Below are 16,357 nucleotides of genomic sequence, written 5' to 3' on the forward strand. Positions count from 1 at the left end.
ACAGAAAACATAAGAGGACATTTAAAAAAAGGGAACTGAGAGTTTAGCAGGAGAGACAGAAACGTTGCCCTGTTCCGCATTTCCAAACGTAGGAACGAGAACCCGAAGCAACTCTCGAGACTATCGTTTGTTCAGTTTCGTTTTCGACGCCGAACTAGCGGCTCTGACGTTTCGCCTGGCGTGGCCACTCCAGCCAGCGTCTCCTTTAATTTTCGGTTTATATATTTATTTCCCTCCCTCTTGCCCATATCTTCGGGGGAGGAAATGCATGTCCATGAGCCTGATGGGAATTGTAGTTCGTACTCTGTAAAATGAGAAACGCACGGACTCATCGGCACTACACTTTCCATAGGGCTTTGGGCCTTAAAGGGGAAGAGCATGTCACGTGATGCGCAAAATGGCTTCCCTGTGTCAGAGAGAGAGGAGTTCGAGAGGAGAGAGAGATTTGTGAGGTACACCGGTTGGCGCGGCTATGCAGAAGATCAAGTCGCTTATGACCCGACAGGTATTGCTTGGGCCGAAAGCGCAAACTGTTAGAGTGCGAGTAAAGTGGTAAACTGAAGCAGTTTGCAGGAAAGTGTAGTGCTGGCATTGGAGGGGGGCGGAGGGCGTGTTTCACAGTCGCAGAAGCAGGCCGAAGAGGGTCACAGTAGCCCTGGAATGCAGCAAGGGCTTCTGCTAGTATTTTGTTTGCTGGGTGTGTATAGATGTGAGGGATGTTGCTTCTTTCTGAAGCCGTTTTCCTTTGCAGTTTTGTTACGGTTTTGCAATCCTCTGAGTCTTCCTCTGATTTTGTGACTGCCAGATATAGTTTCAATTTTTGTTCCCATTTAGTCCTAAACTCCCAGTAAGGTTTAGTTAAGAGATGGTTTAAAATGTTCCACCGCTTCGTATTTAATATAGGGCTGTAAAACTGGAAGCTCCTCTGCAGGTATTTTTTAATCCCATGTATCCGCCTCCCCCAAAATCTGGGAACAAGGTGCACTGGAGAGACAGTTCTTCTGTAGCCTGGCTTGAAGCACACACAAATATAATTGAGAGTCTTCTCCCACACTACCCCAGTTGGAGCACAGCCAGGAGGCAGTACCCAAGTATGTGTGTGCGTGGGGGGGGGGGAGAGATCTACTTTCTTCTGTGCTGCCCCTGTTGCTTCACCCCAACAAATGGCTGCTCAGTTCTCTTGTGTGTTGAACAGGTCCTGAGTGGCGGGTTGTTTATAGAAGAATAGCCATAGTATTGTATTACAGTAAAAGATGGAAAATTGTAGGTTTTAAAAGGGATAGTAACCTAGCATGACACAAAGCTAGCATAACATAGCATGGACCTGCTTCTTTTGATGTGAGGGAGAGAAAAAAGGCAGGAATTGGGTGTATGTCAAAAAGTAAGCTACTGCTGGGACTGTTCGCCTAGGGATGGGAAGAAAGTTTGTTCAGTTCCAGAGAATAGGTAGGAAAGATTTCTTGAGCTCTGTTGGTCTATTGCACAAGTCCCCAACTTTTTTCAGCTTGTGGGCACTTCTTGAATTCTGACACAGGGTGGCGGGCACAACAACAAATGGCTTCTACAGGCGGTGGAGCTAGCCACAACTCAGTTTGTGGTTGTTTGGTGTAGTGGTTAACAATGCTCCCTGTAAGTGGTGGAGTTTTGTGAACAAAAATTCTACTTTGTGAGCTACTGGCATTAAAGTTGTGAGTGAGTGATTTGGCTACTGCACAAATTAGTCAGCCCTGGAACTATCCTTCCTGAGCTAAGACAAAAAAATGTGAGCCGGAGGCTAAAAAAATGTGAGCTTGCTCACACTAACTCAGCTTAGAAGGAACACTGGTGGTTAGGAGTGCGGACTCTAATCTGAGAGAACTGGGTTTGATTTCCCTTTCTTCCACATGCAGCTGCTGGGTGACCTTGGGCAAGCCATAGTTCTCTTTCAGAGCTGTTCTCTCAAGAGCAGTTCTCTCACAGCTCTCTCAGCCCCACCTGCCTCACAGGGTGTTTGTTGTGGGGAGAAGAAGGGAAGGAGATTGTAAGCTGTTGTGAGACTCCAAGTGAAGGGTGGGATATAAATCCAGTCTCCTCCTCCTCTGAGTAAGATTATATATAACTTTCATAGTAACTTTAACTAGGTTGTCTTTTAATCTGCACAGCCCATCAGAATCCCTGCTGGGCACAAGCCCCACATGGCCCTAACCACTTTCTAAGAACACTAAGTGGGTGCCAGGAAAGGGGTTGGTGGGTACCATGGTGCCCTTGGTCTTTTGAAAACCCTCCCCCCCCCCAACAAGGTTTATGCACAGAGAGGAACTTGCCATATAATACTTCCTAAATGGGCAAGGAAGTAAAGAAGGAGATAAATTTCCTGGGAAAATGGAAAGAGAGATTGTTCATCTTCTGGTATATTGTCACTATATTGAGACAAAGGAGATAAAGTGGGATTTAAATATAATTTAAATAAAAAATAGTGGATGTTCTTCAGAGACTTTGGGATTGAATTTGGCTCCCAGTATTATTTATCAATGTTTAACCCTGACTGTTCACTCTGAATGCTTCTGTCAAGCTGTTAAAATTCTCTGAGTGAGAAATGGGTGTCAAGGATTTGATAATTTTATCAGCTCTAGATGTCAGAAATTTGTATATTTTGCCCATGTAGCCAAAGAAGACTTCATCCAGCCTAGATGAAGGTGAAGAATGATGCTGTTTGTTTTATGCAAGACTGTAGTGTGGGATGAGAAAGTTTTGTTTCTTGCAGGGATATTGCAAGGTTTCACACAACTTATATTTTAATAAGTAAATATCCTGCTTTTCCTTCTGGCTCAAGGTGGCTTGCAAATCATAATTAAAGGCATCACAATTTAAAACCAACAACAACAAAAAACAAAATTCACCCCTGACTCACAGATACCTCCAATTTATGCACAATTAAAATCTCTGGCCAATAATATGGCTTTACTGTGCTATGGCTGTGGGTACATACAACCACCCAGTATTTATTGATTCACCAACAAAACCTGCTCTCCTCTGAGCTTTGAGATATCTCTCACTGCAGGTAGGATGACTCCATAGTTATCCACCCTACAAGCGCCACAACTACGCAGAGCTTCCTCTTTAGCCAGATGCCATGCCATCCGCCATCCTATATGGCAGATTAATAAGTCAGCGTATGCAGCTAGACATTGCCCCTGTAAGTCTAGATGTGTTGAGACGATCTTACATGTCTTGTTGCACTGCCACTTTTATGTAAATATACACTCTACATTTCTAAACTCTTTATTGGCCAACATGATGGTTTTTCAGATTCCTACAAAGTTTCCAACTTTTGAATGATTCTTCTGTTGAAGTAACTGAGAAGGTGGCTAAGTTCCTTCAATCCGCCATGCTGTTGAGCCAAGAAAAAGTACAGTTGTAACCTACGATTTTATTTAATGTATTTGTAATGCAGTGTCTACCTGTATATTTTTATGATGACTTTGATTTACTGATATATGCCAGTAAAGGCTGATTTGACTTGACTATTGATTCAAAGTATGTATATACTGCATTTCTGCTTGACCAGGGGGCTCACTGCTGCTCAAAATAAGAAAAAATTAAGATAAAGTGAATATTTGAAAATCACAGGCTGTGCTGACTGCTGAAGGCACTGTCTGAAGGAGAAGGGAATTAGTCCTTGGAGGCGGCTGCCGCTGCTTCAAGTGTTGCTCTTCAAAGGTTTTGCAGTAGCCTTTCCGCCCCAAAACACCCTACCTGAGCCAAGTAGTACTGGATGTTCTTGTTCCAAGGGGGTTGGGCTCCTCCTCCTCCTGGCAGCTGGAGAGTCTGCGGTTTCTGGCTCTTCCCAGCATTAGTCATGGTAAATGAATGCACTTGCAGGATGAGATGATGCTGTTCAATCCCTCTCATCAGTGTTTAGATATATTCAATAGATTTATATCCTGCTTTTCTGAGAAGAGGCCTATGTCAATAAAGAGAGAGGTCTTGTCAAGAGAAGACCAGCCGGGCTCCAGATGTTGGCTAGAGAAGAAGCAGATCCCCCCCCTTTTCCCTGCCAGAAAAAGCTGCCCATGTCCATCTGCTTTCTCTTTGTTTCCTCCTTAGGATTAACCCCTGTTGAAACTCTGCCAGCAGCCCTGGCTTTGTTCTGCCATAATTTTATTTATGTATTTATTTGCTTCATTTATAGCTCTCCTTTCTTGCTAAGACTCAAGGTGAACAACAAAATATTTGCAACTGGGGAATCGAATACTGCTTGTGTCTTGAATGGTAAAGGCTTTCTGTGACAAAGTTTAGGAGCACCTGCTCTAAAGGGGTTACAGTTGTATATTTTAGCAGGGATAAATAAACCTGTACTGAGATATGCGGGAAAAGAACCTGCTAAATTCCTGTGTGTGTCATTTTATTCAGTTAGTCACTTTTCCCATCCTTCCTCCAAGGAGCTCAGGGCAACATACATTGTTCTCCCCTCCTCTATTTTATCTTCACAACAACCCTGTGAGGTAGATTAGGCTGAGAGAATAACTGGCCTAGAGTCACCCAGCTTCGTGATAGAGTAGAGGTTTCAGCATGGGTTTCCCCAGTCCTTATCCAGCACTCTGACCACTACACCACAATGGCTGTCAATGACAATCAAGTATGACCTTAACATTGGATGTGCTACTGGATCATACCCCGCACCTACACACTGAACAACACTCATATTAAGTATTATTAACAACTAACCAAGGGAAACGTACTATCAATTGTTAACCTTAAGCAGCTATGTTCAACGAATAGTAAAATGTAACATGTATTATCTGGATATACTTTGTTTTTAATATACCAATAAAAATCAAATTAAAAAACAAAAGGAAATGAGGCAAATGAATCAAAACACATGATGAATATAAGTGCTAGCACATCTGCTCCATGTTACTTGCATTCCACAGCATCCTAAAATTTCCTTATGCCACCTAGATTTTGAATAGCTCTATAACAAAGAGCAGCACAAAGCTAGCGACACTGCCACATAACGGGAAATGCCTGGTTGCCCAATGTGACTATCCACAGTACAAAAAACAATGCCAGCACTTTATTAGTACAGTTGTTGTTACCCATGCCATGAATAACTCAGTTTATTAGAGCCAGATGTCATCCCGCCCTCAAGAGGCCTTATTGTACTTTTAAGAACATAAGAACATAAGAGACGCCAATGTTGGATCAGGCCAAAGGCCCATCCAGTCCAACACTCTGTGTCACACAGTGGCCAGAAATACCAGTGCCATCAGGAGGTCCAGCAGTGGGGCCAGGACATTAGAAGCCCTCCCACAGTTGACCCCCCCCCAAGCACCAAGAAGACAGAGCATCACTTGCCCCAGAGCCCCTAGCTATACCTTGTGGCTAATAGCCACTGATGGACCTCTGCTCCATATGCTTATCTAATTCCCTTTTGAAGCCATCCATGCTTGTAGCACCCACCACTTCCTGTGGCAGTGAATTCCAAGTGTTAATCACTCTTTGGGTGAAGAAGTACTTCCTTTTATCCGTTCTAACCCGACCGCTCTGCAGTTTCATGGAGTGCCCACGAGTTCTTGTATTGTGAGAAAGGGAGAAAAGTACCTCTTTCTCTACCTGCTCTTTCCCATGCATAATCTTATAAACCTCGATCATGTCACCCCTCAGTCGTCTTTTCTCCAAGCTAAAGAGCCCTAAGCGCTTTAACCTTTCCTCATAGGGAAAGTGTTCCAACCCTTTTATCATTCGAGTTGCCCTTTTCTGCACTTTTTCCAAAGCTATAATATCCTTTTTAAGGTGTGGTGACCAGAACTGCACACAGTATTCCAAATGAGGTCTCACCATTGATTTATATAGGGGCATTATTATATTGGCTGATCTGTTTTCAATACCCTTCCTAATAATCCCCAGCATAGCATTGGCCTTCTTTATTGCAGTCACACACTGTCTCGACATTTTCAGTGAGTTATCCACTACAACTCCAAGATCTCTCTCTTGCTCAGTCTCTGCCAGTTCAGACCCCATCAATGTGTATTTATATTTAGGATTTTTGGCTCCAATGTGCATCACCTTGCACTTGGCCACATTGAACCCCATTTGCCATGTTGACGCCCACTCGCCCATCCTTGACAGATCCCCTTGGAGTGCCTCACAATCCTCACTGGTTTTCACCACCCTGAACAACTTTGTATCATCCGCAAATTTAGCCACTTCACTGCTTACTCCCATCTCCAAATCATTAATGAACAAGTTAAAAAGCAGTGGACCAAGTACTGATCCCTGCGGTACCCCACTGCTTACCACCCTCCACTGAGAAAATTGCCCACCTACACTCACTCTCTGTTTTCTATGAACTAGCCAGTTTTTGATCCATAAAAGGACTTGTCCTTCTATCCCATGATTTTTGAGCTTACTCCTGGAGCCTTTTATTCCATATTAACCCAACCTGAATAATTAAGGTTGCAATTCACACGTTTTGGCCAGGTTTTTGCACCTTTAGTTATGTGGCAAGCAGACATCTAGCCAGTGCAGCTTTCTAAAAGGACAAAGGTGTTTTCAAACAAATAAAACTAGCAGTTATTACTGCCAAAAAAAAAAAAACATTGGATCAGACAGCAAACATTTATTTATTTCATTAAATTTCTAGCTCATCCTTCCCTGAACTGCAGGGCTCAGGGTGGGTGACAACAATAGATGTACATGAAATAAATTTAAAACAGTTAAAACATAATCCATACAATATTAAAAACCAATAATATCAGATGATACAAGATGGCAGTCAGACACAAGTCAACAAGTGTTCCCAAAGAGTCTTCAACGTGTGTCCCCATAGATGAAACCAAATACTGGGCAAGTGGCAGAAAAGCAGCAAGAATAACACAAGCCCGGGTAGGGGAGGCCAGTATAATTGGATCTCCACTGCCTCAACCATAGGCCTGGCAGAACATCTCCATTTTGAAGGCCCTGTGGAATTGCAACGTCCCGCAGGGCCCTGATCTCATTTGAGAAAGTGTTCCATGAGGCCTGATCGAGGCTAAGCAGATCTCCCTTGGGCTGGGGACCATCAGCAGATGTTGATATGTGGAGCGTAAAGCTCTTCAGGGACATATCGGGAGCAGTGTTCCCTCTAAGCTGAGTTCCCTCTGTTCCCTCTAAGCTAAGCTGAGCCTCCGGCTCACATATTTTTGTCTTCGCTCAGGAAGGATGGCTCTAGAGCAAACTAATTTATGCAGTAGCCAAATCGCTTGCTCACAACTTTAATGCCAGTAGCTCACAAAGTAGAATTTTTTCTCTACAGCTTAGAGGGAGCATTGATTGGGAGAGACAGTCCTACAGATATGTTGTCCCAGACCGCACAGGGCTTTGAAGGTTAATACCATTACCTTGACCTTGATCCAGTATTCAACTGGAAGCCCATGCAGCTGGCAAAGTGCTGGTTGTATGTGGGCTCTTAAAGGCATGTACCACTGCATTTTGGACCAGCTGAAGCTTCTGTGTCAATCTCAAGGGCAGCCTAGCATAGAGCGAGTTACAGCAGTCTAGTCTGGAGGTGATTACACAGATCACTGTGGCTAAGTCACGGGGCGAGAAACAGGCAATCAGTTGCCTGACCTGCTGAAGATGGTAAAATGCTGATTTGGCAACATTTGTGATTTGGGCCTCTATTGAAAGTGAGATGCAAAATCACACCCAAGCTCCTCACTGTCAGTGTTGACATCCGTAATGCCCCGTTGAGGGTTGGGAGCTGGGTTCCCAATTCCATCCCCCATGCCCCAGACACGGGATCTCCATCTTTGATGGATTTAATTACAGTTTATTCTGCTTCAACCAGACAGCCACGGCCTCCAAAGCCCTGGCCAAAACATCTGGGGCAGTAGTCAGCTGGCCATCCATTAACAGATATAGCTGGGTGTCATCAGCATACTGGTGACAACCCAGCCTAAACTCCTGGACCAACTAGGCGAGGGGGCACATGTAGGTATTAAATAACATAGGCGAGAGGATCGCCTCTTGAGGGACACCACATACCAGAGGTTAACATGGTGAAAAGCTCTCCCCAAGCGCCAACCTCTGTCACCGACTGTGGAGAAAAGAAACAAGCCAAAGCAAGACTGTTCCCCATATCCTCACGTTGGTGAGGCGGTGGGTCATATGATTGTAATTGACCATGTCAAATGCTACTGACAGATCAAGTAATAACTGTGAGCGAGTGATTTGGCAACAGTATAAATTAGTTTGCTCTGGAGCTGTTCTTCCTGAGCTAAGACAAAAAATGTGTGAGCCGGAGGCTAGAAAACTGTGAGCTAGCTCACACTAACTCAGCTTAGAGGGAACACTGGTCACCACTAAGGAATACGAGAGTCGCTACACAGAGGCAGGAAATGGCAGACCACTGCTAAAGTCTCTTGCCTTAAAAGCCCTGTGAGGTTGCCAGAACTCAGCTGCAACTTGACAGCAAAAAAGCCAAACAAAAAACCCAGCACCATAAATAGTTCACTTCGATCTTGGGATAGACTGGTACTGTATAGGAACCATTTAATCTTTACTGAAACTTTTATCATTATCAGATTAATGCCACATACTACGTTATATTTTCATTTAACTATTGAGTAGGATTTAAATTTAAATAGAGGTATGAGCTGGCATGTAGTAGAGCATATCTCACCTTAGGCAGGCGGAGTTGGAGGAAGAGCCACTTAAGTTGGTGGCAGGGTTGCCAACAGACCTGGAGAAAATGTCGTGTTCCTTTAACAGAATTTTAGTGGGATGTTATTTCCCAGATGATGCGATTTCCCTCCATGCCATGAAAAGCTTCTGCTACCCATTTTCTCATATTAAGCCTCTATTGAAAGGATGGGACATTTTTGTCCAGGCCTGTTTGCAATTCTAGTTGGAGGGAGGAAGCAAACTTTGTTCAGGGGAGTACTAGGTTACATGCCGGTGTAAGTTGTCAGTAGATGTTGATCCTCTTACTCTGCTGGTGCTGGTAAATGCTGGTTGTGAATTCTTCCCTAAACTTATAAAGGTAAAAGTAAAGGTTTTCCTTGCTCGAAAGCCAGTCAAATCTGACTCTAGGGATGCAGTGCTCATCTCCTTTTCCAGTGCTGTCCGAAGACGTTTCCGTGGTCATGTAGCCGGCATGACTAAATGCTGAGGCGCAAAGAATGCTGTTACCTTCCCACTGAAGTGATACCATTTATCTACTTGCAATTTCTTGGTTTCGAATTGGTAGGCTGGCAGGAGCTGGGACCAAAGACAGGAGATCACTCCGTCATGCGGCACTCGGGTCTCAAACTGCTGAACTACCAACCTTCCGGTCTGCAGTTCAGTATCTTAACCACTTGACCCACCACAGCCCAAACTTATAAGCGCGTAGTCAGATTCATGGGGGTGGCAGTTATTGAAGTGTTTCTGAGATTAGTACTCAGCTGTGTTTGACTGTCATAGACTTAGGATAATTAAATCAATTTTAAGTGCTTAATACTGCATAATTTAACTGTAGAGTACACAGAATTTCAGGGATTCCTGAATGAAGCTGATTGTTAGGAAACGGCCTTGGTCGCCCTGGCCGTTGATCGTGGTATCCTTCTGGACTGCCTTTTGGGGTTTGGTCCGGGGGGCACTGTTCTGTGGTTGTTTCTCTCCTACCTTGAGGGTAGGTTTCAGAGTGTGGTACTGGGGGCTGCTGCCCTGCCCCTTGGCCCTTTGGCTTCTGTGAGGTTCCATCTTGTCCCCCATGCTTTTCAATATCTATGTAAAGCTGCTGAGAGATCATGCAGAGATGTGGGCAGAGCTGCCGCCAATATGCAGATGACACTGAGCTCTATCTTGCGCTTCAAGCAGAGCCCAGGGAGGCTGTGGAGACTGTGAGCAGGTGCCTGGAGGCAGTTTTGAAGTGGATGAGGGCTAACAAACGGCAATTCCATCCAAACAGAATGGAGATACTACTGGTGGGGGGAAGGTTTGATCAAGGAAATGGGATGTATCCTGTTCTGGATGGGGTTGTACTCCCCTTAAAGGAGCAGGCTTATAGCTTGGGGCTGCTGCTGGACCCAGCATACCTTGAGAATGGCCTTTTCCCATATGAACCTATCCACCCACGATGGTAATCTCTGGAGGTCCTTCCATCTGAGGCGAGACGGGCGGTGACTCGAGAAAGGGCCTTCTCAGTCATGGTACCAGAACTGTGGAAGTCCCTCCCCAGGGAGAGTCTCTGTCTTCCCTCTGTTGTTGTCTTGCGCCAGTGGGTGAAGACTTTTGTGTTTTGTTTGGCAAATCCCCAATAACTGTTACTGGCTTTCCTCCCTGTTTTTGGTGTTGTGTTTGTTTATATGTTTTTATTGAATTTTTGTCTAAATATACTTTATTTTAAATGTTTTTAAAGTTGAAATGTTTGATGTTTGCTTCCTTGGGGACCCTGTTTGAGTGGAGAGGCAGGAAAGAAATGTTTTACATGATACTATCTTACTTGAGCTGTTTTTTTTCCTCCCCAAGGGTCTCAAAAGTCCTCAGGGAGATATTCATGATTTGAGCCCGCTTGAGAACTTCAGAATTCCTAGCAAGGTATAGTTAATGTATATTTACTTACTTACTTCACTTATTATACATATAACCAGCCTTTCTTTCCAAAGGTTAAGGTAGTTAACAAAGAAAAATGTAATATGAATGGGGGGGGGGAAGCAAAATGGTGGAAGGGGTCTCGTCGTATCTTCCTCCCTCTCCCTCAGTGGCTGGGAATTGCACCAGATAGGCTAAAGGAGAGGGTTCTACTCTGTCTAGCAACAGAATGGCTGGCCATTGAAAGAGTCTGAAAGGGAGATGAGCCAGGGGGAGGTTGAGTCAGGTCAGCCAATGGGAAGGAGTCCACACTTTTTTCATCTCCTGCTAAGCTGGTTGGCTGCTGTCTGTTTTCATTATGGCATTTTGCACTGGTGAACATTCCTCCTTGAAAACATTGTGTTTAACTATGCTATTAGGGACTAGCAACTGACGGCCTGTGGGCTGGATGTGGCCTGTGAAAGCCAGGTAGTTCTTGTGAGTTCTAGTGGTGTTACTGCCAGGGCTCCATCACTGTGTAGTATGGCATTACGGTGGCAGCTAGGGATGGGCACGAACTTGCTCACGACCCTAGATTCCCGACTAAAATCGCCTGGGTTGTGATTCACAAGCTGAGATCCATGTAGTCTCATTCCAACGAGCCTCCCGTGACCCTCCACATGGTTTTTGGAGGTTCATGTGACTTGTGGTGGTGTGTGTTGGCGGTGTCTGAGGCAGACACGCTGGCGCTGATCAGTTAGGATCATCAAAGCAATGGGAGGGGATGGACTTCTGCAGCCCTGGAAACACCAATAGTGGCCCTCCAAAGCTCGAAGGGCAGTGCTGGCTTGTCAGTAAGAGAGCTTGCATTCTACTCTGTGGGAGCAGAATGATATATACCCCCGTCCCAGCTCACATGCATCCTTTGTTCTCCGTCGGCAGCAGGCGTGCTGCATGGCAATTAGAAGCAGAGAGGGAACGGAACTGGAAGTCATTCCTGTGAATGGTGGGGTTGGGGGTGTTTGTGCTTACTCAAGGTTCTGAGGGCCTGTCCTTCTGCTCATGCCGATCAGAGGGGCTCCATTGGTTCCTCAACTGAGGTCCCCCCCCCATTGTGACTACTAGCTCTGGCTGGCTGGGATTGGAGTGGACTCAGGGCTCTGAGCCACCTGTCTCTGTTCACATTGGGCAGAGGGGTTTAGCTGCTGAGAACCAGTTTGGTGTAGTGGATAAGTACACGGACTCTGATCTGGGAGAACCGGGTTTTTCCCCACTCCTCCACTTGCACCTGCTGGATGACCTTGGGCAAGCCATAGTTCTGTCAGAACTGTGCTTGAAAGAGCAGTTTTCGAAAGAGCTCTCTCAGCCCCACCTATCTCACAGGATGTCTGTTGTGGGGAGGGGAAGGGAAAGGAATTTGTAAGCCGCTCTGAGACTCCAAGTGAAGGGCAGGTTATTAATCCAATCTCCTCCTCTCCTCTCCTGGTTGCCTTGCCAGAACCCCCCTCCCCCACCTTCATACTTATTTCTGAACAAACACCTCTTTCCACCTGGGGTTATGTCAGGTGGACTCAGGGCTCTGACCCACCTCTGCGTTTGCTCATGCTGAGCAGAGGGGCTTAGCTAATGGGCTCTAGCTTGCAGGGGGGCTGTTCGATCCACTCCTGAACCTGCAGCTGTGATTTCCCCAGAGAGTACTTTCCTGATGGTACCTGCTTTGGAGGGCTACTCCCCACCAGCCAATTCTCACCAAACCTGGAGGGCAGGTAGAGGGGCATTCTGAGGAGGCCCACTGTGAGTTTGATGCCTCTAGCTTGCAGGGTGTGTGTTCAACACACTCCTAAACTTGTGGCTGGGAGTTAGTCTCCATTAGGCTTCTGCCATGTTCTGTCTAGCTGTCAGGATGTAGAAATATAGAGAGAGGCAAGATGGTGCTGCGACCGGTCGGGTCTCGGACTGGCTCCGAGCCGACCGGCTCCCCTCCGTTCCTTTTGGAGCCCACCGTTTGAGCGGATGAGCTCTGCTTCCCTTCTTGGAGGGAGGGGAAGTTGCAGGGGGCTCGGCTGGCCCCCCCCCGTTGACGGCGAATCACGGGGGGTGTAGCCGGCTTCCCCCGAAGCAGGGACGAAGACCGGGAAGAACACGGTTTTTCCGTGTCTCAAGCAGCGACCTGCCGTTTTTAAAGTTGTTAAATGTTAAGAAAAAGGCACCTCATATAAAGGATATTCTACGGCGTACTCCGTGCAAGAATTGGAGTTGGAAATCCCCCCCCCTTGATATCCTCAACTCTATGGAGATAGCGGCTGTGGAAAGAGAGAGGAACGATTCAAGTAGCGAAAACGGGGGTAAGATTACATTGAAACCTGACTGCTGATAACTTTGTAAAGGAACTTTGTGGGTTTTGAGGTCGGTTATTTAAAAAAGCATTATGGACCACTGGTAAATTTGTTAAAGTGTGGTGAGAAAATGGAGGCGGCGGCGAAAATGGATGACAAGAAGGAAGTAGAGATAATATGGCAATTAGAAGGCGCTACTGTGGAACAGTTTAAAACATTTTTGAAACAAGCGATGACAACAGCCCTGAAAAATATAGTTGGAGGTCGACAGGATAGACAAGAGGAGACGGAAAACAATGAGGAAACTGAACGATTCTCTTTTGTGTTGAAACAATATGTAATAGACCGGGAGAGAGAGTCAGCAAGTAACCAATCTCTATATATGGAAGAGGCACTACAGAAAGACGAACTTTACCCAAGAAAGCAGTCAATAACAGGGACAAACTTAAGTTACGAAACGCAACAAAAAAAAAAGAAATGCCCCCAAAAGACAAATTAAGACAAAGAAGGAACTAAAAAGACTTGGAAGGAATTGTAAAAGTAACGCAAGATTCAAGAATCTTGCATGGAAGGGGAGAAGCCAGAATCCAGACTTAAAGGTACAGGAAGGCAAAAATCTTAGGTACTTAAAAGAAGCTGAGAAGGAGCAACTGAAAAAAGGACATTTTTATAAATGCCAGGGGAAAGAAAAGGAGAAATTTAAAAGACTCAAAAAGAAATTAAAGTGTTACAAAAGAAGGATGATATATTGCAGGGAAGGGAACTGGCAGAATCTGGATCTAAAATTACTGGAATTCAAAAACCACCGGCATTTAATGGAATATAGAAGGGCAGAAGAAACGCTAGAGAAAGGGAGGAGATTTAGGAGGCAAGGGCTATATATGTCTTTAGAATATCTTTAGAATATTTTTTGTTGTTGTAATGAATATGGTAACGTGAGAAAAATGAAAGGGTAATGACTAAGAATAATGTAATAATGGGCAGTATTAAAGTTAATTGGGAGTGCTGACTATACTTGGTGAATGCTGTAATTTTATCAAGGGCAATTGTGAGTATATGGAATAGAATATACTGTTGAAATTAGGAAGTAGAAGAATTTAAAAGACAATTTGAAAAGAAACAAAATCTCACTGAATAAGAGGGAAGGAGGAAAACTACTCTTTGTGGTGCTGTAGTAAGTAAGGGAATTTAGTAATGTAGACCTATAAATAAGAATTACAGTTTTGGGTTAGGTAACATAAGGATATTATATAGTCATTGAAGTAAAACGGTCAAAATAGGACAGATTGGGGTAATTAGTGGATTTTAAACTTTTTGATTTCTGATTATTAATTATTAATTACTAGCTGACAGGTGGAAATGAGAGGAGTAACCATTAACAGCTGTGAGAAATAAACGGGTGGATAGTCTAGAAAAGAAGTTACATTAACTGGATTTATCAAAAATGAATGGTGATGATTGAAGTAAAAATAAGCAATAGAATTAGGGAAGGTGATTTCTCTTAAAACCTTTGCTGTTGATTCAGTGCTTGGAAAACTGAAATCTGGGGAAAAAATCTTTGTAGTTATATAAGGATATTGGAGGCATGAGTAGAAATTCCATCAGAGTGCTAATAGTTACTACATAATTATGTAGAGGTACCAATAATATGTATAACAATATTTATGTTTCTGTTTATGATTGCTTGTCTGTTGTGATTTGTGATTTGTGTTACTTGTACCCCACTGTCAGTGGGTCATTGGGGGTGTTTGTCTAGGTATAGTGTTAAAAATCAATAAAAAAATTATATATATATAAAAAAACTTGTGGCTGGGATTTCTCCAGAGAGCACTTTCCTGGGGGCACCTGGTTTGGGGGGGCTGCTACTCTCTGCCCCTAGCCTATCTGCACACAACTTGGAGGGCAAATAGAGGGGCAACCCGGGGAGATCCTCTGCAAGTTTGATGTCTCTAGCTTGCAGGGGGTCTGTTCGACACACTCCTGAACTGATTTCTCCAGGGAGCACTTTCCTGGGGGCATCTGCTTTGGAGGGCTATAATTGAGTCCCCCTTAATCCAATCCTTGCTGAACTTGGAGGGCAGGTAGAGGAGAGTCAGCTAGAAACTTCCTGCAAATTTGGCGTCTCAGCCAGCAAGGGGGCTGCTCTACCACATCATGAACCTCATGAAATGAACCAGTTAGGTAAATGGGAAGGTTCGTGAAGGCTTGTGGTTCATGGTTCTTGCAACCTCATGAACCTTCACGAACCTCAATTTTCCTGGTTTGTGCCCATCCCTAGTGGCAGCTGCATACTTTTCCTGTGGTTGCCAGGGAATAAGAAGACCTTTGTGTAGTTGCAAACAGAAGTACACAGCCTCTGTCCTTCCCTTCTTTATCTCTGCCCTTGTTATATTCTCCCCTTGGCTGGGTTAAATTGGCCCTATCACTCAAGTACCATGCAAGCTGAGAGGAAGAAATTAAATTAAAAAAAAAGAAAACACAGCACCCTAGAACTTTGCTAGTTGTAACATCCTGCTTCAGCCTTTGTATTTGAGCCCTGAACTGATTCCCCCCCCCCAATTATATTTAAGAAGAAGGTATGTGTTCAGTAGGTTTTTGAAGGGACTGAGATTTTTTTTGCAGCTGTTAAGGTCTCCGGAGTTGCTGTAAAGAAGGAACAGTTTTATTATTCATTTAATTAATTTGGTTTATACCCCGCCCTCCCCACTGAGGGTTTATGGTTTATAACTGGGCTATTTGTAGTGGGAATTGTTCATGGTTATGGATTGTGTGAGAGTATGTTATTTCAACTGAAGAGATTTATTGTTTTTTATTGTGGGCTGTTCTGAAGCTTGAAGTGAAACAGGCTATACATTTGTTGGATGGATGAATGAACATTCTTTGATAGCCAGTGTTTTGCTGAGCAATTCACTCAAAGGGGGAAGTTGGGGGGTAGGAAGAGAACAGGAAGAAATATTTCTTCTCATTTCCAGTTCTGCATTTGCTTGACTAGGGCAGGAAAAACTGGTCTTTTTTCTCTGCTTTATGGTTTAAGCTACGAGTCTGTATGAACACACACACAAATGGACAAGTGCAAGTTGGATGCATGAGGGCTTGTGTGCATGAGTTCTCTGCCTCTACTGATACAACCATTCATCTATATCTATATATCTAATTCCCAACATGCCCCCTCCATGCAGATATCTAAATCCGCACATCGGGGGCACTTGGGGGGCAGGGAGATTTTCCTGCACATTTGGGGCAATCCCCAGATGTGCAGAAAAATCTGCAAACTTGGAAAAAATATGCAGGGGATATTTAAATCCCCCCAAAAGTAAAGACTCTGCGGCAGGCTGGTGGCTGGAAATCGCTTAGGCATCGCCGCAGGAGCGGGGGGGGGGAGAGAAGAAATTGTTGGCGGCGGTGCAGGAGATTGCTGGAGCTGGGGGGGGGAGGAGGGACAGGGGGGGGGGGGGGGGGGGGGGATCACTGGAGCCAGGGGGGGGAGAAGATTGGAGGGGTGGGGG

The 16,357-nt window shown here is 44.7% G+C and overlaps 1 protein-coding gene across 1 annotated transcript in view; it reads left to right on the forward strand.

The window, feature by feature from the left end:
• Positions 1-407: 407 nt before the first annotated feature.
• The window catches only part of VPS50 (VPS50 EARP/GARPII complex subunit), a 122,331-nt gene continuing 106,381 nt past the window's right edge, over positions 408-16,357 (forward strand). The window contains exons 1-2 of the mRNA XM_015420198.1: positions 408-505; positions 10,474-10,542. Coding sequence (XP_015275684.1) covers positions 473-505; positions 10,474-10,542 — 102 coding nt within the window. The 5' untranslated portion in view covers positions 408-472. The remainder of the gene's footprint in view (positions 506-10,473; positions 10,543-16,357) is intronic.

The sequence above is a fragment of the Gekko japonicus genome, unplaced genomic scaffold (genome assembly GCF_001447785.1).
Source record: "Gekko japonicus isolate JY-2015 unplaced genomic scaffold, Gekko_japonicus_V1.1 scaffold154, whole genome shotgun sequence".
NCBI classification, from domain to species: domain Eukaryota; kingdom Metazoa; phylum Chordata; class Lepidosauria; order Squamata; family Gekkonidae; genus Gekko; species Gekko japonicus.